Below are 23,239 nucleotides of genomic sequence, written 5' to 3'. Positions count from 1 at the left end.
CAAATTATAACCGTTAGCTAGTGAATGACCATCTTCTGTGACGTAACTGTAAGCTGTGCTATATCAGAGAGGTTGCTTCCTTATACTGGAGCTCAGTTCTTTGTGGTGATAGCCACACTGGGCTCTGCCGGCAATAAACATCATTCCTTCCTGAAGATTCTGTTTGGTCTCAATTCTTGGGAACACGAAACCCTGCTACAGTGCTTAAACCACTTCAGAGTGCTCTGTAAAGATTTGGGAATCTTTACAGTGCACACTGAAGCTCAAAGCAACACTTTTCTCCCCGCTTGCAAGCGGCAAGAAAAGTGTTTCTTTAAGTTTCAAACGCCTCACAGTTTTCTTCACCCAATGAGAGCGGGAGCCGATGCTGCGGGTGCAATTGCTGCCGCTTTGCTTGAAGCTTCCCGAAGTGATATGAATTACTTTGGAAAGCTTTGCTTCAGGATTCCTAAATCAGCTCAACAAAACTGGGGCCAATTCAGGAATCCTGAATCTTTCCAAATTGGGTCCGATTCGGGTTAAAAACCCAAAATGGAAACCCGAAGCGCACATCCCTCCTCATAAGCCTACAAAGTCATACTAAGGCATCCAAATCCAATTATGCACTATGGAAGTTCATAAGTCTTAAACATGTGTAACTAACAGTGCAATTCTAAGCACAGTTATTCCAGTTTAAGCCAATTGAAATCAGTGGGCTTAGACTGGAGTAACAGTGCTTAGGATTGCACTACAAGTGCAGGATTGCAGTCTAAATACATTGCACGTATTAAACTTTTTGGTTGCAGAAAACACCTTAAGCATTGCTACCTTTTCATTCCTCACAGACACTATATTTCATAGGAAATGTATAGCATGTACAGATAAATGTAGAGAACTCTTAGTGAAAGAGAGGAATGTAAACTTAATGAAAACAACTAAATGTATAAGAAATAATATTAAAAATATTTCCCCTTTGAAACAGCGGCATCACCTAATGTCTAGTGACTACTTGAACAGACAGAGGAAAATCGAGGAAAAGTCAGTTTTGTTTTGTTTTTTACATGCAGAGAAACAGGAGTGAATAAGACAAGCCAGAAGACTTGACTGTCTGAAGGAAAAATTTCTCATCATTGATATCCTTGAACCTGACTTGCTCCTTTCAGCTCCCAATGCAGTAAATCTTTTCAGCACCAGCAGGTGCAAACATTAACAGCTCAATGTCCTCTTGGCCAATAGTTGTGTGCTCTATTTATTCCAATCACAGCCACAGTACTGAATCAGACAGCACTGTAGACAGATTTTAAGAAAATACTGCTCTTCCATTAATTTTAAATGTCCTTTTAATCTACATGTAAATTTGACTAGTATGAAAATGCATCATTTTGTCATCAAGTGTGAAAGAGAGGGGAGACTGAAGAGGTCATCAAGTGAAGGTTAGGCTTTAATCTCCAGAAACTAGCAGCACACTTGTAAAGATGCGAGGAAGGATAAGGAAGAAATTATCTTTCCTTGTCATAAAATTACTGTTTTGGAAAACAAAGAAACACATCAAGCCAATGTTCAGATCATCACAATATGCTGCTGAAGTTCTCTACCTGTCATTCATGATAAATACACAGTAGTGAAAAACCAGATTATTTAGAATTAGCCATTTCTCCCCCAATTTTCATAAAACATTCAGGTCTCCACAGAGCCAGTGAAATCAAATGAATATGCAGTTTAACATTTTGAATGGTGAAAAGTCAGTGTCTGCTGTACACATTTAAAGCGTCAGTTCAGACCAAGAATATGATGGCCTTAGAATGAAATGAATTGCTTTATAAATAGAAATTTTGGTTTCATTTAATCATATTAATAGTCCAAATTCCATGAAAAAGTACACATATTAATGGCAACGACATCAATAGAATAAATTTGAAAACACTGGATGGATTTTTGTGTTCGTGTGTGTGACACTCCATCTCCTCATCCAAAGTGAAAGACATTAAAATGGACAGCTGAAGAATGAACCCTGCTTCACTGATGCCTCTAAGTATTTCATGAATTTTTACTAAATGTATTCTAATATATGAATGTGCTTCAACTGAACAACAGAACTACAGACTCAAACATATTATGAGTAGACTATTCATGTCATTGAAATATTCTTCTTTAACTGAGAACTCCTCATGCCATATGCCCACTTTTCCTGCCAAACTTTCCAGTCTCATTGACTTTCTTAATCTGAAGGACTTGTTTATACCATCACATAGATTTTTCCTGATCCTCCACAATATCTGAACTGGTTTGCTAAAGAATTCCCTATCAGAGACTTCAAATAGGAAATGCTCAAAAGCTGATATTGTAATAGCAAGTGCTCTAACCAAACAAGGATTATGCAACCTCGTTAATTCATATATTTGTTCATATATGTTGAGATTTTGAACCAGCCAATGGGAAAGACAGCTTTGAAATTGGACCTTGAAGATACATAATTAATAAGTAGTAGGAAAGGAATAACTTAAAGAAATTTAAGATAAGGATATTTATCACTTGGACATTATCAACTGGAGGTTCATCAAGTAGTTGCTAAACCAGAAGATATTGCATCTGAAAAGATGGTATAAATAATGGTATAAGTAACTGGTATAAGTAATCCCTGAAACCAAAAGGTACCAAATATTTGTTTATGTATTAAAACATTTTAAACCTTTCCACATGGTCCAAGATGGCTTACAATAATAGATGTAAAACATTTACCATTAAAATACAAATAAAACAACAATCTCCAAATCCCTCCCCCCACCATAAAAGATGCCTGCCATTTAAACCCATTCAAAAGACCTCACTTTTGAGGGGGTTTAAATGGCCTTGCAGTATGTCCTAAAGATCTTCAAGGTGGGAGCTCCAGTCACCTCTTGTCGATACCAGACAGACTACCCTAGGAGGTGGGACTGCCAGCAGATGGCTGCCTGAACACTATAGCTGGTGCACAGGGACACACGGAAGGATGTGGTCCTTTAAATTTGTGTTGTAGATAAAGATAAGAGCAGAAATCTTAATATCTCACCATCTGTAACTTCCAACTGAGCCTTTGCTAAAATGCTCCCAGCAACAGTGAGTGCTTGGCAGATATAGTAACCAGCATCAGGCCGCTGAATGTTGGTAATAGTGAGGTCTCCTGTAGGTGACACAGAATACCTGCTGTTGGGCTGGAGAGGCTGATTTGGAAAGAGAAGATTCTGCAAAGAAACAATGTGCAACACATCAATACATGGAAAAAACAGTAATTCAACAAGCAAGTGTATGTCAGTATTTGTAAATTAATGAGAAATGTGATTGAATCATATAGTTACTCTCAGGAGCTTTACACAAATGATAACAAAAAGATATTGGGAGAATCCTTTATAAGGAAATTTATGTACAAAGTAGACATCACACCAGATTGTGAAGCTACTGGAGGCTAAAACATTTGTACCAGTATATGTGTGAAGGCCTGAGAGAGTTTATTGAAAGCAAAAGAATACTTAGAAATGTAAGTTCAGAAGAAGTAATTGCACAATGGACGGCACTGGGTAGTTAGGCTCCTACTTGATAACAAATGTATATTACTTTATTTTTCTCCTTATTTTGATTTATCATCCTTATTACTCATAAACTTTCTACATGAGGATTTTAAGGCTACCAGCATCCAGTGAATGTTACGTATGATCAAATGGGATTTTTTGATGCTGAATATCAGTCCACGGGATCAAGTAATAGCACATTATTAGTAAAACATACTATTAAAGTATAAAACACGGTTGTGCTTATTCAAGAAAACTTTCATCTCTAGAATGAATTTGTTAATGTTAATGGAATCACACTACATCTGGAAGAATAGGGTCAAGGAAGAACACACATTCCCTAACATCAGGTTGGTGCATTTCTGTGGAATTCAACTGCAAGCTTTACGGAGATAGCTACCAAATACAAAGGACCAGCTGCTGATGCATAAACTGGCAGCAGACTAACTCCAGTGGGAACAGTTCTCCTCCCATCCAGCTGGCTGTACTTAGCAAGACAGGATGGAGGAACAGGTCCAAAATGAAGGATGCCATATCATTTATAGGAGAGAGCTAACATAAGTAGCTGAACTCAGCTCTACCACAGAGGTGTTATAAAACAGAAAGGTTCTGATGAGGAAGAAAAGATCCCTTGACAAAATCAAATGACAGAGATTATCTGAAGAAAACATTAAAGTACTTGGCACATACACATTTAGAGAAGGCTGAAAAATCTTGTTCTTGATTTTAACAATAAAATGTAGTGACTGGATATATTTTTTAAAATAAAATTAATAGTCTTACTACAAAGCCTGTAAAATTTCATATTAGGATGGAAACATTAACCTGGTTAACCTCTGTTGCTTCGCGGCAGCTCAATTAAGAAAAAACATGTGGGTACAATGAATCACATTGAGCTATGTTTCAAGGTTTGATTATAAACAACTAAGGTATCAATTTCAATGTTACATTTATTTGCCAAAAAAGAGAGAACATTCTAACCTCCTGGGATCTGGGTCTCAATATTGTAATTAATTCTCCAGGTTTGTAATTAAACAGCTTCAACATGTTACAATCAGTAGGTAATAACATTCAATTAAAGACACAAGACACATTTTCACCTTAAAATGTTTTACCCTTGAAGTAATACCAATGGAAGAGGATAAAATAGGGTATTAACACTTTTCAATTACGCTAAATGACTTTAATCCTGCAAATGATGTCCTACTTTAATTAGAAGCTCTTCTCTTTATTACAACATGATGGATGTCCACTTTATTAGATTCAAGTGTGACACTATAAGCCCACTTTACATAAACATTACCATGTTATTAAGCCCTTTTTACAAGAAGGTTTCTAAAATGTTTGCTAACACATCAGTTCTTCCTGGTATAATTTCAAAAACAGTGTTACATGTTCTTCTTAATACAATTTTCTCCTTAGAGAGGCTAATAGTATTGCACTTTTAACATATAAACCAGGTGCTTGGAACAGAATCAAGAATAAGCATAAGTTCTATATTACAATGCAAAAAATAAAAGAACTAGAAAAGTTGTAAATAAAGGAAGATGCTTAATAGCACCTGCAACAAGGCCTGATTATCCACTATGTTACTATTTAACAAAACAGATGCTTCAGCAAAATTTAGCCAAGAGTGTGTTTCAATTCCTGAAAATTCAAACAATGGTGACAGGGAGCAGTAATGATGAAACAGATCGTATGTTAGAGAAAACAAACAATCACTGGTAATTAAAAATACAAAATACAAAGATACCTTAAAGTATATCAATCTGAGCCCAGTAGCATCTTAAAGGCCAACAAGATTTTCAAGGTATACATTTTTGAGAGTCAAAGCTCTCTTCATCAGATACCAGTAGGAATGGAGATCTTGAGTCCTTCCAGGACATCTTCCAGGACAGTCCATTGCTGACCTAACAGTGGCAGTTCTCAAACAGAGCAGCTTCAAGGGGGATTACAATGTGAGACTGCTGAATTTGAGTTCATCCACAAATTGGGTACAACGAGGACCCAAAATGTCTTACAACAATCCCCTAATCCACTTTAGCCCTCCAATAATCGTATAACGTACTCTGACCTGGATAGTCTAGGTGATCCTGACATCATCAGATCTCAGAAGCTAAGTATGGTTATCTTTGGTTAATAATTGGATGGGAGACCTGTAGGCAGGCAATGGTGAACCACTTCTGTTAGTCTCTTGCCATGAAAATACCACCAGGGGTCAGCATAAGTCACCTATGACTTAAGGGCACTCTCCATCAACTCTATAATGAAGTTAAAATGAGGGAATTGGGTGGGAGTAAAGGAGTTGTGGGGGGCATCTTTGATTTTTGCCCAAGGTCCTAGAATCACTTAACCACCCCTCTCTGGTAGATGATCTGCTTGCCAGCATTGGTGAGGCACACAGCAGCAACAGTGCTTAGTGGCCTTCCTCTATTTCTGCCTCCTGCTCAGCCTTGCAAAGCCATGGGGTCCCCACAAGGTCAACACATTTTTATTAAGTGTGTCCACAATCTTTGTTGAACCAGTCTGGCAACCCTAGTGGCTTTATGTGGTTTGAGAAAAGTTTAACAGGTCTCAGTCTCAGTGAAACTGTTCAAGACTTAGGGTAGGTAGTATCAATATGGGTTGGGTGATACAAATCTATTAACTCAGCAAAATCCCTGAGGTATCTTTGTATGGGATGAATTTAATCAAACACACATTGCAGCCTGACCAGTTCAATGGCCTGAGGCAGAACTCATTCAGTATTGGGCATCATGTTTCAACAAAGTTTGATACAGACTATCTCAAGGCTTGGAGTGATAAATAAACTGAGAAATAGTTTATTTATCATTCCATTGAGACAGCATATTTCTGCCTGAATGATGGTAATCCCATAAAATTGCCCCTTAGGAAAACCATATAAGCAAAAGAGTGAATATGTTTCAGTTTATCTGTTTAATAACTTCAATCAATTTTAGTTTAACCCTGATTGGTGACAAACATCATTGTGGATATGTGGGAATAGCTAATCTGGTATAGAGACTATACAGAGCCTAAAGTAACTAACATTTAAAAAAAACAGTGAGGGTTTCATTCAGCATGACACCAGCTGCACAGAAAAAAAAAATACTGTTTAAGTATTTCTCTTTGGCAGTAGAACACTAGAACAGCAGTAAAGACACCAGGAAGAAAATAAAATTTTGTCAATGCCTCTCTACATTAGTAAGTAAATAAGTAAAGTACATTTATTGTATTTAGCCATAGGCCATTACAAATCACAGATAGCAGAGAGTATGCCTCCCTACATATTCATTTCAAGTTTCAATTCAATGTAAAAATGGCTCCAACACCATCATAGCATGTGCTACAATTTACAAAAACTTGGGAGACATAAATATTCGTGGTCAATTTACCTCATTAAGGCTGAGTACATGAAGTATGCAAAGTTTTGTCAATTTATTTTTCATTTATAATAGTTATTTTCCAAAAGTAACATAGTAAAATGCCTTGATATCACAAGTGACTATATACATATATAAGATAATCTAATAGGGGTCATCTAAAATCTAATACAAAATTTGTCGATAAGGTTAAATCTGCAAAACATTTTTCTTAAAATGGTGAACTTTTTTTCTTTTTTAAAACAAGTCTTAAAGATGCAAGTACTACCTATACTGGTTATTTTACTTGAACTATGAATTGTCCCTATTAAAGATGACATAGGATGAAGCAGGGTTCTTTTAATTTTATTGTTAGGCTAGTATTTAAACAATGTAACACTTTGCAGCAGTTCTGAGTTACTATTGCCTGTGTCAGGGAATTTTCTAATATTTAAGTTGTATGTATAGTGATTTAAGGCACTGGTGGGTAAAAAACAGCTGTTTACAGATCTTCCAAGAATAATAGCGAGGGATTGTTGAATGATCATAAGATCACTTAAGGACCAACTTGTAATATATAAGTCTGATAGCTTCTAAAGCTTCTAGAAGAGACAATAGTTGAAATAGGACCTTACATATGCAAGGACTTTCCATTCACATCTAAGATATCTGGAACCAACTATTCCTCACAAAAGCGGAGTAGCTCTTGCACGTAACCACTACTGTGAGCAAACTAAATGTCAATATCATAACCAATATGAATTATTTCATATCAGAATTTGTGAGGGAAAGGAATTATCACCTGTAACAATGTGTTCATAGTTTCTCCAATGAAAAGCTGAATGACTGATTCCACAGCACTTACAATTAGAAATGCAAAAGGAATTTTCAGGTTTCTCTGATTGATTTTGCACAAATAAAACACACTCAAATGACTGCTTCTTGAAGTTCAAATGGCAGTTTTTTTCTTTCATATTTCTATTGCCTACTGAAATTCTATTATATCTGGTTATTCTATTGTCTTCCTTTCTCTTTTGTTTTGTTATATGCACACATATTTTCATTCTCTTTGTTTCCTTTGTGATTTACAATCTCCTCTGATGGATGTGTTCTCAGGGGGAGGGGGGTTTACACCAACTGCCCCATAGTGATCTATAATATTATTGCTGTAACTGTTGGATAGAAACAAGAAATGAAGGCTATCCCCACAAATAGTACCAACAGAAAAGAGAGAGAAATTTCTCGTGGGAAACAAACCAAGAATTAATATACTTTTTATATGATATTATAAGGTAATTTCAAAGGCAATTGCACGAAAATTATACAAACTGTTTATATATAGCCAATAAAGATGTCCAGAGAGTCTATCATCTGTGTGTATTCCTCAATGTGTATTCCTTAATCGCAGTAATATCACGGTATGCAGATGAGTCTTCACAAAGTCTTCTCATATAAATTCAGCCAAACAGCTTCTCATATGCATTCAGCTTGGAATATAATCACAAAAGTCTTCTCATATAAATTCAGCTAAACAGCTTATCATATACATTGCCACGCCCAATCTGGGGCCGGCTACAAACAGATTTCGTCCCCTTCTTCAGGGGCGTGGTTTGTAGCTGTAAAAAACAACATTCTTACTTTAATATACAATAACCAACATTTAAGTATTATTGCAATCCCCCAAGCGGAACTGACCTGTTGTATTCACACAGCATAGGGTATTTGAATCAATAATTATTGTGGAAACGTGTGTCTCCAGTATCACAGTCACAGCAGCTGTATCTTCTCCTGCTTGTGGCCAAACCCTTCAACTGCAGTTTAAATCACATACTCATTATCCAATCTCAAAACTTTAAAGCAACATAACTGATTATAAAAAACAATTCAATGATAGTTCCGTATTGAGGCCGTGCGGTCTGATCGTCTGCAGAAAGACAATCCAAAATGCTTCCCTCCTCAGTAGCTTAATTTGATTTGCATGTCCCTTAGTTACAACCTCCAGTACCGCTACTTTAAAGGAATTTTCTTCATGACGATGCTCGATAAAATGTTGTACCAGGGGTGCTTCCATTACTCTGTGCCTAATTCTAGACATATGTTCAAAGATCCTAGTTTTCAATGGTCTTATCGTACAACCCACATAAAAAAGAGCACAGGGACATTCAAGTAAGTATATCACACCCGATGTGTAACATGATGCAAAGTGTTTAACTGTCAGTTTCCGTTCCTTAACAAAAATCTCCTTCCCCTCTAGCATAAATTTACACAAAGTACATCGGCCACATTTAAAATTTCCCACAGGTAATGATGTTTCCTGAAGTTGAGTGCGCATCATAGCATGAACTAAATCATCCCTTAGGCTCCTGGATCTTCGTAAACCACATAACGGTGGTTGTTCACATCCCGCAATCTCCTCAATGAGGGGCCAATGGCGAGCTACGATTCTTTTAATTTTATATGTTAAGGGTGTGTAGTCCAATGCCCATCTAATTCTTTGATCTGGTAGGGCTTCCCGAGTCTGAAATAGTACAGATCTATCTATAGCTCTAGCCTTAGAAAAGGCTTGAGATATAATTTTAGATGGGTAACCTCTATTAGTAAACATTCGTTCCATCTGCCTACCATCCCTGTCGAAATCAGTTATTGTGGTGGAATTCCGTCTGATACGCAAAAATTGGCCATATGGTATATTTTGTCTAAGGTGCCGGGGATGGAAGGAACCAAATTCCAAATATGAATTCCGATCTGTCTCTTTACTGTAGGTTCTAACCTGTATCTTTTGAAAGGCATCCCGATATGTAACTACATCCAAAAAATTGATTTGGTTGGGGTCTGACCGCCAGGTGAATTTAACATTCGCATCCCGTTCATTAAGCCATTTACAAAAATCCGGTATCTGGGCAGCTCCCTGAAATAAAAAATATAAATCATCCAGATATCTACAAAAGAAAACAATATTACCCCTGAAAGGGTTGATGTCTTGTAAAATGTGAAATCTCTCCCAACGGGCCATAAATAAATTTGCGATGCTGGGTGCCACCGGGGACCCCATAGCAACGCCTTTTTTCTGGAAGAAAAATTGATCATCAAAACAAAAATAGTTTTTTTCCAAAACTAAATCGAGAAATTGTAGTAGGCAAGATGATGGGATAGTGTTTTCTGTAGTTGTAAGAACTTCTTCTACTACCTCTCGGGCTTCCTGATGAGGAATGATGGTGTATAAAGAGTTAACGTCCATCGTTAAAAATACTGTGTCCTCCGACAGGGTGATGTTCTCAACTTTTTTAATGAAATCACGTGTATCATGCAATAGACCTTCAATTTTAGTAATAGCCGGTTGTAAAAAAGAGTCCAATAAGATTGCCAATGGTTCCAAAATTGAGCCGCAACCATATATAATTGGCCTACCTGGCGGGGGCGTTGTTTTCTTGTGAATTTTTGGAAGTACATAGAATAATGGGATTCTAGGTGAAGTAACCTGTAAAGCATAATAGAGGGTATCTGTAATTTCCCCCATCTCCCTTGCCTCATCCAAGACAATCTTAATTAGGTCTTTTAGGCCAATTATATCTGGTTGCGGCTCAATTTTGGAACCATTGGCAATCTTATTGGACTCTTTTTTACAACCGGCTATTACTAAAATTGAAGGTCTATTGCATGATACACGTGATTTCATTAAAAAAGTTGAGAACATCACCCTGTCGGAGGACACAGTATTTTTAACGATGGACGTTAACTCTTTATACACCATCATTCCTCATCAGGAAGCCCGAGAGGTAGTAGAAGAAGTTCTTACAACTACAGAAAACACTATCCCATCATCTTGCCTACTACAATTTCTCGATTTAGTTTTGGAAAAAAACTATTTTTGTTTTGATGATCAATTTTTCTTCCAGAAAAAAGGCGTTGCTATGGGGTCCCCGGTGGCACCCAGCATCGCAAATTTATTTATGGCCCGTTGGGAGAGATTTCACATTTTACAAGACATCAACCCTTTCAGGGGTAATATTGTTTTCTTTTGTAGATATCTGGATGATTTATATTTTTTATTTCAGGGAGCTGCCCAGATACCGGATTTTTGTAAATGGCTTAATGAACGGGATGCGAATGTTAAATTCACCTGGCGGTCAGACCCCAACCAAATCAATTTTTTGGATGTAGTTACATATCGGGATGCCTTTCAAAAGATACAGGTTAGAACCTACAGTAAAGAGACAGATCGGAATTCATATTTGGAATTTGGTTCCTTCCATCCCCGGCACCTTAGACAAAATATACCATATGGCCAATTTTTGCGTATCAGACGGAATTCCACCACAATAACTGATTTCGACAGGGATGGTAGGCAGATGGAACGAATGTTTACTAATAGAGGTTACCCATCTAAAATTATATCTCAAGCCTTTTCTAAGGCTAGAGCTATAGATAGATCTGTACTATTTCAGACTCGGGAAGCCCTACCAGATCAAAGAATTAGATGGGCATTGGACTACACACCCTTAACATATAAAATTAAAAGAATCGTAGCTCGCCATTGGCCCCTCATTGAGGAGATTGCGGGATGTGAACAACCACCGTTATGTGGTTTACGAAGATCCAGGAGCCTAAGGGATGATTTAGTTCATGCTATGATGCGCACTCAACTTCAGGAAACATCATTACCTGTGGGAAATTTTAAATGTGGCCGATGTACTTTGTGTAAATTTATGCTAGAGGGGAAGGAGATTTTTGTTAAGGAACGGAAACTGACAGTTAAACACTTTGCATCATGTTACACATCGGGTGTGATATACTTACTTGAATGTCCCTGTGCTCTTTTTTATGTGGGTTGTACGATAAGACCATTGAAAACTAGGATCTTTGAACATATGTCTAGAATTAGGCACAGAGTAATGGAAGCACCCCTGGTACAACATTTTATCGAGCATCGTCATGAAGAAAATTCCTTTAAAGTAGCGGTACTGGAGGTTGTAACTAAGGGACATGCAAATCAAATTAAGCTACTGAGGAGGGAAGCATTTTGGATTGTCTTTCTGCAGACGATCAGACCGCACGGCCTCAATACGGAACTATCATTGAATTGTTTTTTATAATCAGTTATGTTGCTTTAAAGTTTTGAGATTGGATAATGAGTATGTGATTTAAACTGCAGTTGAAGGGTTTGGCCACAAGCAGGAGAAGATACAGCTGCTGTGACTGTGATACTGGAGACACACGTTTCCACAATAATTATTGATTCAAATACCCTATGCTGTGTGAATACAACAGGTCAGTTCCGCTTGGGGGATTGCAATAATACTTAAATGTTGGTTATTGTATATTAAAGTAAGAATGTTGTTTTTTACAGCTACAAACCACGCCCCTGAAGAAGGGGACGAAATCTGTTTGTAGCCGGCCCCAGATTGGGCGTGGCAATGTATATGATAAGCTGTTTAGCTGAATTTATATGAGAAGACTTTTGTGATTATATTCCAAGCTGAATGCATATGAGAAGCTGTTTGGCTGAATTTATATGAGAAGACTTTGTGAAGACTCATCTGCATACCGTGATATTACTGCGATTAAGGAATACACATTGAGGAATACACACAGATGATAGACTCTCTGGACATCTTTATTGGCTATATATAAACAGTTTGTATAATTTTCGTGCAATTGCCTTTGAAATTACCTTATAATATCATATAAAAAGTATATTAATTCTTGGTTTGTTTCCCACGAGAAATTTCTCTCTCTTTTCTGTTGGTAACTGTTGGATGGCTATGCCTTTGTAAGTTGAGAGCTTTTGGATTTTGTTGATTTCTAAATAAAACAAGAAAAATGGAAGACTAGTATGTAGACATTCATATAGAGGAAGGAATGGAAGAATCAGTTTACAGTAATATCCAACTGTTTCTTAGTGTTGTGTTTAAAATGTTGGTTTAAGATCTGGGAGACCCAGTTCAAATCCGCCCGTGCAATGGAGCTTACTGGATGACCTTTGGTCAATAACTTTCTCTCAGCCTAACCTACCTCATAGGAGTGTTATAATGGTAAAATGGAGGAGGTATTGATGTATGCCACCCTGACCTTCTTGGAGAAAGTGTGAGAAAAAATGTACTTAATGCATAAATAAAATCCTTTTAAAAACACTGATTTACCCAGGGGAGATTAATAGATCTTATTTTGTGGACATAACCATCATATGAGTTCAAAACCAGCAAAGTCTACATTTACAACATTTATATCTTCTTGCCAGATACATCTTATTCCATCTCTAGAGAGTATTATACCACAGATACATAATTCTATAATTGCTTTCTATAAGAATTGTATTTATTGCTTTTGTTGGTCCAAATTATATGCCATTTTTGATCTGACATTTTAAAGTAGAGTTCTTGGAATCAATATATTTTCTTAGCTGGAAAAACTGAAACCATACAATATTGATGTTCTTCACTCTCAAAACTATTAATGAAAGACACTGGCCAAACTTTATTATTATTATTAATTATTATTATTATTAAAATTAACAGTTTTGTTATGCAAAATATTGTTAACATTCAATAATTTGATAAATATTTAAGCCTTTTAATATATACCTTTAAATACAGGTATATACCTTGTCAATTTAGTATTGTAATGATACGAGAGATAAAAAATTCTCTCCCCCAAAAGATAGGTATAGTTATGTATAATGTATTGTCGAAGGCTTTCACGGCCGGAGAACGATGGTTGTTGTGGGTTTTCCGGGCTGTATTGCCGTGATCTTGGCATTGTAGTTTTTTCAGAACTGGAAAAACACCAGGCTAACAAAACACTCTATACTTGACAATAGCCCTGCAGAGAAGATTAGCACATCAAGCACCAATCCATATGCAAAAGAACCTCCTCAGGATACAGTGAAGCCTCCCGCCATTAGCATTCCACACCCTGGGAAACTCTTACAGGATGACTCAGCTCAACCCCACCCCTCCTGAGTAGATACAAATGACCTGCCAACATCTTTTCCACACTGTGACACTGAGAGATCTCTGTCTTTTGGTGCTACACCTCTGAAGATGCCAGCCACAGCTGCTGGCGAAACGTCAGGAACTACAATGCCAAGACCACGGCAATACAGCCCGGAAAACCCACAACAACCATAGTTATGTATAGTCTTATAACCTGAAAGTTATCTCCTTGGGAAGGAAATATATGTTCAGAACTAGACGCATGCTACATATTAATACCATGAATCTGACATTAAACAATGTAACAATGTAAAATGAAATATGCTGATACATTAGAAAACTCACCTGACTGCCTTCTTTTTGCCAAAAAACAGCTGGCTGGGGATTTCCCTTAGTTTCACATGGAAAGGTCACTGTCCGACCCTGGGCAACAATTTGATCACGTGGCCTTACCACAAACTGTGGAGGTGCTATGATATGGGAGACGAAAACAAGATATTAAGATGTGAAAATGCTTATTAACTATAGAATGTGCATACATATGCAATGTAGTACAGTATTAATGTACTACATTGATGCTTTTTCATTCCAGAACATTAACAGAAAACACATATTCTAAATATAGGAAAATAGATAAAAGATTCAAGGAATGAATTTTTTACAAAGCACTTTTTAAAATTATGCCAGAGACAATACATACATAGGGATGCTTACAACATTCTCTCTGTTCACATTTCTCCCCAGATTTTGGCATTCTGAAATAGCTGGCGTTATTTGTTGGATGCCATGATGTTTTCCATTCCTATCATTTTTTCCTCATTACAAGTTTCCGCTTGTAATGCATGATATTTAAAATGAACAAATGAATCCGAGTGTGATTTATTTATTGCATAAGTATTCTTTATTCTGTGATTTAATCAGTTAATATAAGAGTGCAGAAAGGAATTATACTGTAGTACAAACGTGAATTACATTGTTATTACATTTAATGCATTGTTTTAATCATGTACACAAAAATGATGTAAAAATTGATCTAAGTGTGAAGTTGACCATCTGAAATTAAGACTGGAAGTTCTACAAGATAACTGGAAGGCAGGTGGGACAGAGTGCATGACAGAGACAAGGACAAAACAATAATTGAATTGAATGGGAAATGTCCACTTCCACCTTATTTTCAAATAGCTTTTTCATCTCAAGGTTCCACAATGAAATAATGCATAAATTATCAAGTAGATCATTTCTTATCACTTGATATTATTCCAAGACAAAACTATAATATGAAATACTTGGAGAAGGCTTTCTCCGTGGACATACTGCACTTGAACTCTCCCTCTGATATTACAGCAAAAATATATGTATCACCAAGCATATATTCATTATGCAGTTCATTCCTTTCTTGAGCTTCATTTCATGGACTGGAAATGTTAGGCATATAAAGAGCTACCTAATAAGTGATCCAGGGTAAGAAAGGAAGAGCAAGAGCTTAAGTCTAAGTGGCTGCCCCATTAAATTGTGTTCATTCTTCTAAGGGATTGTCAAAGTATGCTGCCTTCTCAAAAAATGTTCACTATAAAACCTGTAACAGCTGTTGAAAATTCAGCTTCTTCTAAATTACATTTCTCCGATTATCTAAAAATCCATCACACAAAAACACCTGATGAAAGAAACATTTGCAGTGTAATAAACCACGCTTTTGGCTATCAAGCAATTACCATTCATTGCTTCTGCTCCAACATTAACTGGGTCATAGAAAACCAAATAGAAAACATCTATGTTTAATTGATATTTGCAAGTCAAAGACAATGGCTCTGAAAGGAAATATATTGCATGCCTTTGAGAAAATTATTCAAGATGATTTTTTAAAAAGAACAACAATTAAGACTAGAGGCCTTGGACACTTTTTTCCCTTGAAACACTGTTTTGAGGCAACGTAAATATTGTACATAGTAAATTAGATTTGATTTCTGGCAAATTATGCTTTGATACAGCATTCAGCAAGCGCTGGCTTCAATCAATGTCATGCTAAAGCTCTGTTATGCTAATAGCAGCTTGGGAGGGCGAGTAAGCTTATATGGAAATGAGATGGTTGAACACGAATAGAAAGCACAGGCCAAGTATGAGGTGGGTTTTGAGATGAGGGGATGGGACCTTAAGGTTAATCACATCATGTTCAGGGTAGTTTTTACAGCAGAAGATTGTATTCTACAGAAGGAATTAGAAGTGAGGCAGAAAGACAGGACTTGTGAGCATTGGTGTATTACTCAAGATGATAACGGCGCCTCTCTCTCTAGATATCTTTTGTGCCTGAGTAAATGGCTCATAGACATCGGAAATAAATATATTTTATGATCTGGCCTTATAAGAGAAACAGTATTGTTACAAGAAATGTTGTGAAATATTTCAAATGAATGTATCTCCAGCTATTTGCTAATAACTAGCATTGCAATCTACATTTCCAATACAGAGTGAAGACTATATATTTTCAATTGATTGATGTGACTGATTCTGCTAAGGGTCACATGCTCAAAAGCATCAGCTGTTCAAAAGCTGCCCTGAATCACTTCTGCTCCACCCATGTAGCACTCCTGGGGAAGTCAACATGAATCAGCTAGGGGCAAGTTAGCAAAATAAAACATGTCACAGTAACCAAGACATGAATTAGTAGTAAAGAAAAAAATATAATACTGATGATTTCAGTAGTTCATTTAGATTATAGGGGATGACAATATTAATTCAGTAGAATCTTGACATACTTGTGGCACCATTTTTAAAAAATGATATACAGTTTTTATATTTAACTGCCATTGTAATTATGATGAGAATAATGCTGGATGAAATTTTTTAAAAAATGATTATATTTCAGGAGCTTAACAGAAAGTTTCTCAGAAAACAACCTGAATGAAACCATCAAAATTAAAAGGGTTAATTCAAACCTAAAACCAATCTTTGTAAAATGTAATTAAAATTTCTTTGGAAAGCGTACAGTTCAAAAGTGGTAGCTCACTTGAGACTTCCATGATTTATTAACACAATGTTTACCTCAAAGGAAATGGTGTATCAAATGAAATCTTTAATTCATGATGGAACTCATGTGCCTTCAGGCTGCAAGATCTAAAACAAATATTGTTCAGGAAGTCCTATTTCAACTGTAGTTAATATATTGCCTGCGCAAGACCTGAAAGTTTAATTGCTTAAATCTTTTGGCTTTGAGATTCATCACCTTAGCAACCTACTTCTCTTCTATAATTGAACTGAATTAGCAACGGTGTAGTCCTGTCATCCCTTTTCCTTGAACTGAGTTTGTGGTTCTCAAACTTAATCCACATCTCACAGAAACATACATATAACTCAGAGAGGGTCAAGGATTGGTGTTCAGACAACAAGAAAGGAGGAGGAATATATTTATTCCACACTTCTCCAAGGAACTCAGGAACTCAGATGGCATACATCATTCCCCTCTACTCCATTTTACCCTTGGCAGGCAGATTAGATAGAGAATGACTTGCCCAGGCTACCCAGGAAGCTTCATAGTGGATATTAGAAACCGGGACTCATTGATTTCATGCTTGCTTCTAACCTATACACCAAACAAGATTTGGAAGCAACAAGGGATCTGGATTACTAAGGCACCCTTAATTTCCTATTGCCTCAGCATCCATATCTATCAAGACCAATCCTTTCTCCTCCTCCTAGAAGACATAAAATTGAATATGACCTGCTGGACTTCTTCGAGTAGCTATGTTTGACAGCTACAAAAATCAAATATGGAAGGACCTTGGGAATAAAGGCTTTGTGCTATGATGGCATTATGCCTGAATTACCTACTGTATCTTCCCTTTTCATTTGGATTATTTTCCAGGTGGGCAAGATTTAACTGGTAATGGTAATATGAACGTAGGTGAAGCACATTTCTTCTCTTTCACTTCACGCACTTCTCTCAAAATGCTGCCTTGGGCTAAAGGAACAGTTTCAGCTGGATTACTCAATATGAATACTCAGTACATATACTGAAAAAAAACTATGCTTGGGAACAGAAAAAGGAGATCCAATGTCCCACTGACTACAATGGAATTTAAGGAAAATAATGGTGTGCAGGATTGCAGCATTTCTTTTTAATGCATCAAAAAATTAAAGAAAAGAAAAAAGAAAATAGGAAATCCATGAGCAGTACTTCAGAACTGAGAAAGAAATCTTAAAGGCTTTCCTTACTTCTTCTGTCCTTTCTCCAAAATTAAACTGTGATTTTCAAAGCCTCTTTCAGGTTCTTAATTATTGTTTCAAAATAAATCTAAATTTATGACACAATCATTTTTTAAAGTAAAGCGTAAGTCATTAAAATTGCTTGCTCAAGTGTGTCCTTACTAAGCTGAAAGTGATTTGTGAATGGCTGTGCATATGCACTATGAATGAATGTGGAATTTGTGTACAAACGCTGTCTACATTTTCCTTTCACTTCATACTAATGGTTCTAGCAGACAAACATGCTAGCTAGCAGAGATCGCAAGCAGTCATTAATAAGCAGCTTGACCTGTTATAGCTAAGCAGAGACTGGCTGGCCATATGGATGGCTAAAGATATCTATTTCAGATGGGCACGAACCAGAAAAAAAATGAAATATGCGGTCCGTGGTTCGTCGCATTTCATGAACCGCAAACTTCCACAAACCTGCCCCGGTTTGCAATCTGGTTCATTTGGCTCATGAAAATGGCACATCTATGTCAGCAAATCGTCACTTCCAGGTCAGCAGAAGGTCTGCAGGAAGTCCATCCTCTGTTACCTAGAAAACTGATTGATCAGTACCAGGCTTTCTGCAGTGACGAACCAAAAAACGAACCAAACGAACCAGCCTAAAGTTCATCAGAAAGCATAATATTGACCTGCTGTTTTGGGGCCCCAGGGAAACTAGGATTCTTCACCATACAAGCCTTGGAATTCTTCCATACCTGGGGCCACCTATTCCCGAATGAACCCAGTCGGGTCTGTCACTTTGGATCCCATCTGGAGTGAGCTGCAGCTGCTTGGTATGTAATCCTGCATAAAGTCAATGCACCCAAGTTGGGATCTCTAAATACATTTATGCAGGCGTTGAGAGCCCAGTTCGAAGACCCTATGAAAGAGGAGAGGGCCAGAACCAAGCTCAAGTCGATCCAGCAAGGACGATTGGTGTGCGAGTATGTGGGGGAGTTCAGGTGGTATGCGGCCCAAATACATGGCTGGACAGAAGGGATGAAGATAGAATTCTTCCAGATTAGTACAAGACAACCCCGGCACCCTTCTGGGATGGATCCAACTTAAAGAACGGCAGCAAGGAGACTCCCAACCGGCACGTATGAGTATGGGGGCAAAGGACAGACCAGAACTCAGCTCCCAACCCCCTGCAGCAGAGAGGAAGTTGGGCTGGCAATGGGGCCAATGTATTAAATGCGGGGCTTCTGGACATTTTGTAGCCGAATCCATCCACAAAAGAGGCCGCATGGGGAACCCCCCAACCCAAGATGAGGCAGCACCGTCCACAACACCAACACTGGGAAAAGCTCCCCAGCGAAGTAGATGCTAACCTAGGCTAGAGGTTGTAGAAGAAACCACTGAAACCCTGACAGGAGAGAGGGAAGAGCAAGCCACCCCGCAATGGGGAAACACCCATGGCCTGCCATAGAAATGTCCCGACAGCAGGTCCCTGCTCAGCCAACACCGAAGGTGAGACATAAAGGGGCCCTACATTTTATGCCAGTGACTTTAGTAAATCCAAAGAAGGGGATGCATGTGTGCGTGCAAGCGTTAATAGACTCGGTCTGTGGTCGAGACCTGATAGCCCCTACGGTAGTGACAGGATTTAAAGAAGGCTCCCCCACATGACAAATGGCACCCTAAAAGGGGAGCCCCTCATCCCATTTTAGTAGATGGTCAAGTTCATCATGAAATAGAAAGCATCTTAGACTCTAAAATCAAGCACAATCAACTATTTTACCTGGTGAGATGGAAATACTTTGACCCTGCTTACTAGGAATGGATTAAGAGCTCTAACATGAAAGCCCCCAGGCTTATCAAGAAGTTCCATGAACTGTATCCTGACAAGCCTGGACCCCTGTGAGAGGAGGAGAGGATCTTTGGAGGGGCAGAATGTCATGTCTCTGTATATCCATGCCATGTTTGTTTGTTTGTTCTATCACTGATGCCACAGTATATTGAATGTCTAATGTCTAACCTGCTGTATTCTTTCAGTAGCCATGTTCTTTTCATATTATAACTGTTATTCCTCCAGCCAGGATGGGCCTCCTGTTATCTTACAGAACTATTTATCTCTGAGCTAGAAACGACCTTGAAGACTCCAGGTGCTTGCCTTTGTTACTTTGCCCAGATGCTGGGAATTCAGTATTGTGTACTCACTGCTTAGCCATAACTATAATGGGTTCTCACAGAACCACTGTACCCCTGCGCGCCAAAACGTAATCGTTGCTGGAACGCAGGAAAACTCAAGTATAATATTGACCTGTTGTTTTGAATTGTCACTTCTACCAAGCTCCGTGATGGAGTTCAGACCTGAACTGTAAAATTGTGAATAAAGCCCCCCCGCCCTGTTGAAATAAAAGGCAGACACAAAGCTTGGGATTAAAATTGGGCCACTTTATTGATTACAACATAACTTGTCACTACGGCAAAGGATCTAGTTAACTAGCAGTACAGGTCAAGTGCTGGGGTCACCTCAGACCTCTGCCTTGACCTGTCTGGGCGAGCCCCCACTGCCCCAGGGGTGAGCCATCTGATGAATGGCTGTACCCGGCAGCCAGGCAAATGGTTCCCCCTCCAAGTCTGCAGCACCTTGCCATACAGCAGGAGGGTCAAGGAAGGTAAGCAGAGACATCTGACTAGCCGAGCAACCCAGCATCCTACTGCAAAGGGAAGGGGGCAGAGCAGGCTTATATGCCCTTAGCTCCACCCTCCCTGAACACCCATATGCCGAGGAGAAGGGAAACTGCCTTCCCTTCATCCGCGGTGGCAAAAGCGGCCCCCACCCTAGCCGCTGCGCTTTCGGGCGGGAAGGGGCCGACTTCTATTGGAACTAATGCGTGTTCACTGGAGAGGGACAGAGGGATCTACCTGCCAGGAACTGACAGTTGCCAATTATGACCCTGTCTCTAATCTGCCCTTTCTAGGTAAAGTGATTGATACAGCAATAGCAGACCAACTCCAGGTTTTCTTGGATAATCATCTGCTGTGGAACTTTTTCAGTCTGGTTCATGCTGGGCTATGGGACAAAGATGGCTCTGGTGGCTTTAGCTGATGGATCTGGTGGCTTTAGCTGATGTGACTTGGACTGCCTTATATAGTTCCTCATTGACTGAACTTAAAGGGTTGCCACTGGAGATCAACTATCTTTAGTTTGGAATTGACTTGTGAGATTCCCACATATTGCAATCTTATCCCTCAGGTTATTCAACCTCTATGTGAAGTCCTTTGGAGAAACCATTCATAGCTCTGAAATTGTGTCACCAATATGCTGATAACACCCAGCTCTATTTCCCTCTAACCGGACCCCTGAGGATGGAGTAGAGGTCTTGAGTCACTGCCTGACTGCTGTAGTCAAATGGCTGAAAGCAAACAAATTGAAACAGAACACAAGCAAGACAGATGTATGCTGGTTGGCAAAGCTAAGGTCTTGAAGGTCATTGTGCTTCCCAGTTTTGATGGGGTTTAGCTGACCCTGCTGACTCAGTTAAGAACCTAGGCATTATACTGGATCTAGCATTGCTTCTGGAGAAGTTAATGCAGCTGCAAAAACACTTTCTTCCAACTCAGTCTAGCCCACAAGATGGCTCCCTAACTTGGCATGGCCAATCTGGCTACCTGGATCCATGCCATAGTAGTATTGAATTCTACATAGGTCTCCCTCGAGATCTTAGAGACTTCAGCTGGTGCATAAGGCTGCAGCTAAGTTATTATCTGGAGCTAGGCAGAGCATGCATACCACTCCCATTCTATAGTTACTCCATTGGCCTCCCATCAATTACCCAGCTCAATTCAAGGTATTAGCTGTCACATACAAAGAAAGCCCTTCATGCCCTTGGTCCCTCATATCTGCAGGACTGGCTCTCTCCATATGCTCTGCCATAGCAGCTTTGCTCCTTGGAGCAGGGCTTTCTGCAACTGACACCTGGCAAAAAGGAAAAAATCAACTACTGTCCAAATACCTGCATTTTATATTGCCGTCCCTAATTTACAGAATGGTCTCCCTGATGAGGTTAGGAAGGTTCCCAAACTCCTGGCTTTCTGCAAACTATACAAACCTGAATTATTCATGAGGGCTTTTTTTTACACAGGTAGGAAAGCTATACTGAAATGGCTCAGAAAGATGTTTGGCAAAGGACTGTGGACTGTACTACTCTGTATAATACAATCAGAGCTTCAAACACAGCTTCAAATATAATATAGCTTCAAATGTAGCTTCAAATATAATACTACTGCGTGTCATGTTAATGCTTATGTTTTAGATTTGAGATTTCTGCTTGGTTTCAGATTTTTGAAATCCATTGCTTATTGGATGTCCCATCCTGTTGAATATATTGATACACTGTATAATCTGCCTTCTGTCTCAGTGAGAAAAGTGGACTATAAATAATGTAAATGGCAAAATAAATAGAGGCTTGATGGTTGGTAACGTGGACTTTTCAGCAGGAGCACCAGGATTCTGCAATATCTTTTACTATAGGTTATCACTGGTACTGCATCTCACAGCAGAATGGTGAACTCTTATCTGTTCCACTGGATTTTTTACTCATTAGAGCAACTGATTTTGAATATTTTCAAGAGACTAATCCGTTACATATTGATTGATTGATTGATTGATTGATTGATTGATTGATTGATTGATTGATTATATTTTTTATTGTAAATTCGCCCATGAGAATAACAAAATTATAGGTAAAATTATTGGTCATTTCCCCCTGCTAAAACTCATTTGTTGAATTTGGAACAAATACTTTATACTGCATCAGCAAAATACAGCAAGAATAATTTTGGTGAAAATATTAACTTGTTCATCTGGAAAACCCATCTGATGTGTGCAATAACAGGAGTAAATGGTCTAAATAGGAATAAATACTCTGCTCCTAGAACCCATCTGCTGTTAACTCCTGCAGGAAATCTTTTCAAAAGCTTAAAGTAAAAAGAACAGCTATTTTAGAGATGAGCAATACAGTTATTACTCATAATGTTTTGATTTGCTAATGGGAATCTAGTACAGAGCTGTTATATTCACCAGCTGCCATCCACCTCAGGCAGAACCGGTTTGACTTTGCATATGCACATTCTGTACCATATGCTAGAAATGCCTTGCTTTGACCAAAGACAGAAAGAGACAGAGGCTTACATTTTCATGCCTGTTTATAAAAAGGATGTGACAAACATAGATAAAAACTTAAGT

General features: G+C 38.3%; 1 protein-coding gene and 2 long non-coding RNA genes across 3 annotated transcripts in view; 1 reads left to right on the top strand and 2 right to left on the bottom strand.

Moving 5' to 3' along the window:
- ROBO2 (roundabout guidance receptor 2) overlaps positions 1-23,239 on the bottom strand; it is an 892,879-nt gene that overhangs the window by 206,931 nt on the left and 662,709 nt on the right. Inside the window, exons 8-9 of the mRNA XM_054974970.1 lie at positions 14,164-14,288; positions 3,029-3,200 (exon numbers count right to left, since the gene is read on the bottom strand). Coding sequence (XP_054830945.1) covers positions 3,029-3,200; positions 14,164-14,288 — 297 coding nt within the window. The remainder of the gene's footprint in view (positions 1-3,028; positions 3,201-14,163; positions 14,289-23,239) is intronic.
- On the bottom strand, positions 8,145-9,217 carry LOC129326674 (uncharacterized). The gene is made up of 2 exons (XR_008596721.1): positions 8,582-9,217; positions 8,145-8,373 (listed from the first exon to the last, which is right to left on the bottom strand). It is a non-coding gene; the product is annotated as an uncharacterized LOC129326674 (long non-coding RNA).
- On the top strand, positions 11,519-12,591 carry LOC129326675 (uncharacterized). Its single transcript, XR_008596722.1, has 2 exons — positions 11,519-12,154; positions 12,363-12,591. It is a non-coding gene; the product is annotated as an uncharacterized LOC129326675 (long non-coding RNA).

The sequence above is a fragment of the Eublepharis macularius genome, chromosome 3, assembly GCF_028583425.1.
Source record: "Eublepharis macularius isolate TG4126 chromosome 3, MPM_Emac_v1.0, whole genome shotgun sequence".
In the NCBI taxonomy this organism is placed as follows: domain Eukaryota; kingdom Metazoa; phylum Chordata; class Lepidosauria; order Squamata; family Eublepharidae; genus Eublepharis; species Eublepharis macularius.
This window is presented reverse-complemented; position numbering and strand designations above follow the sequence as displayed.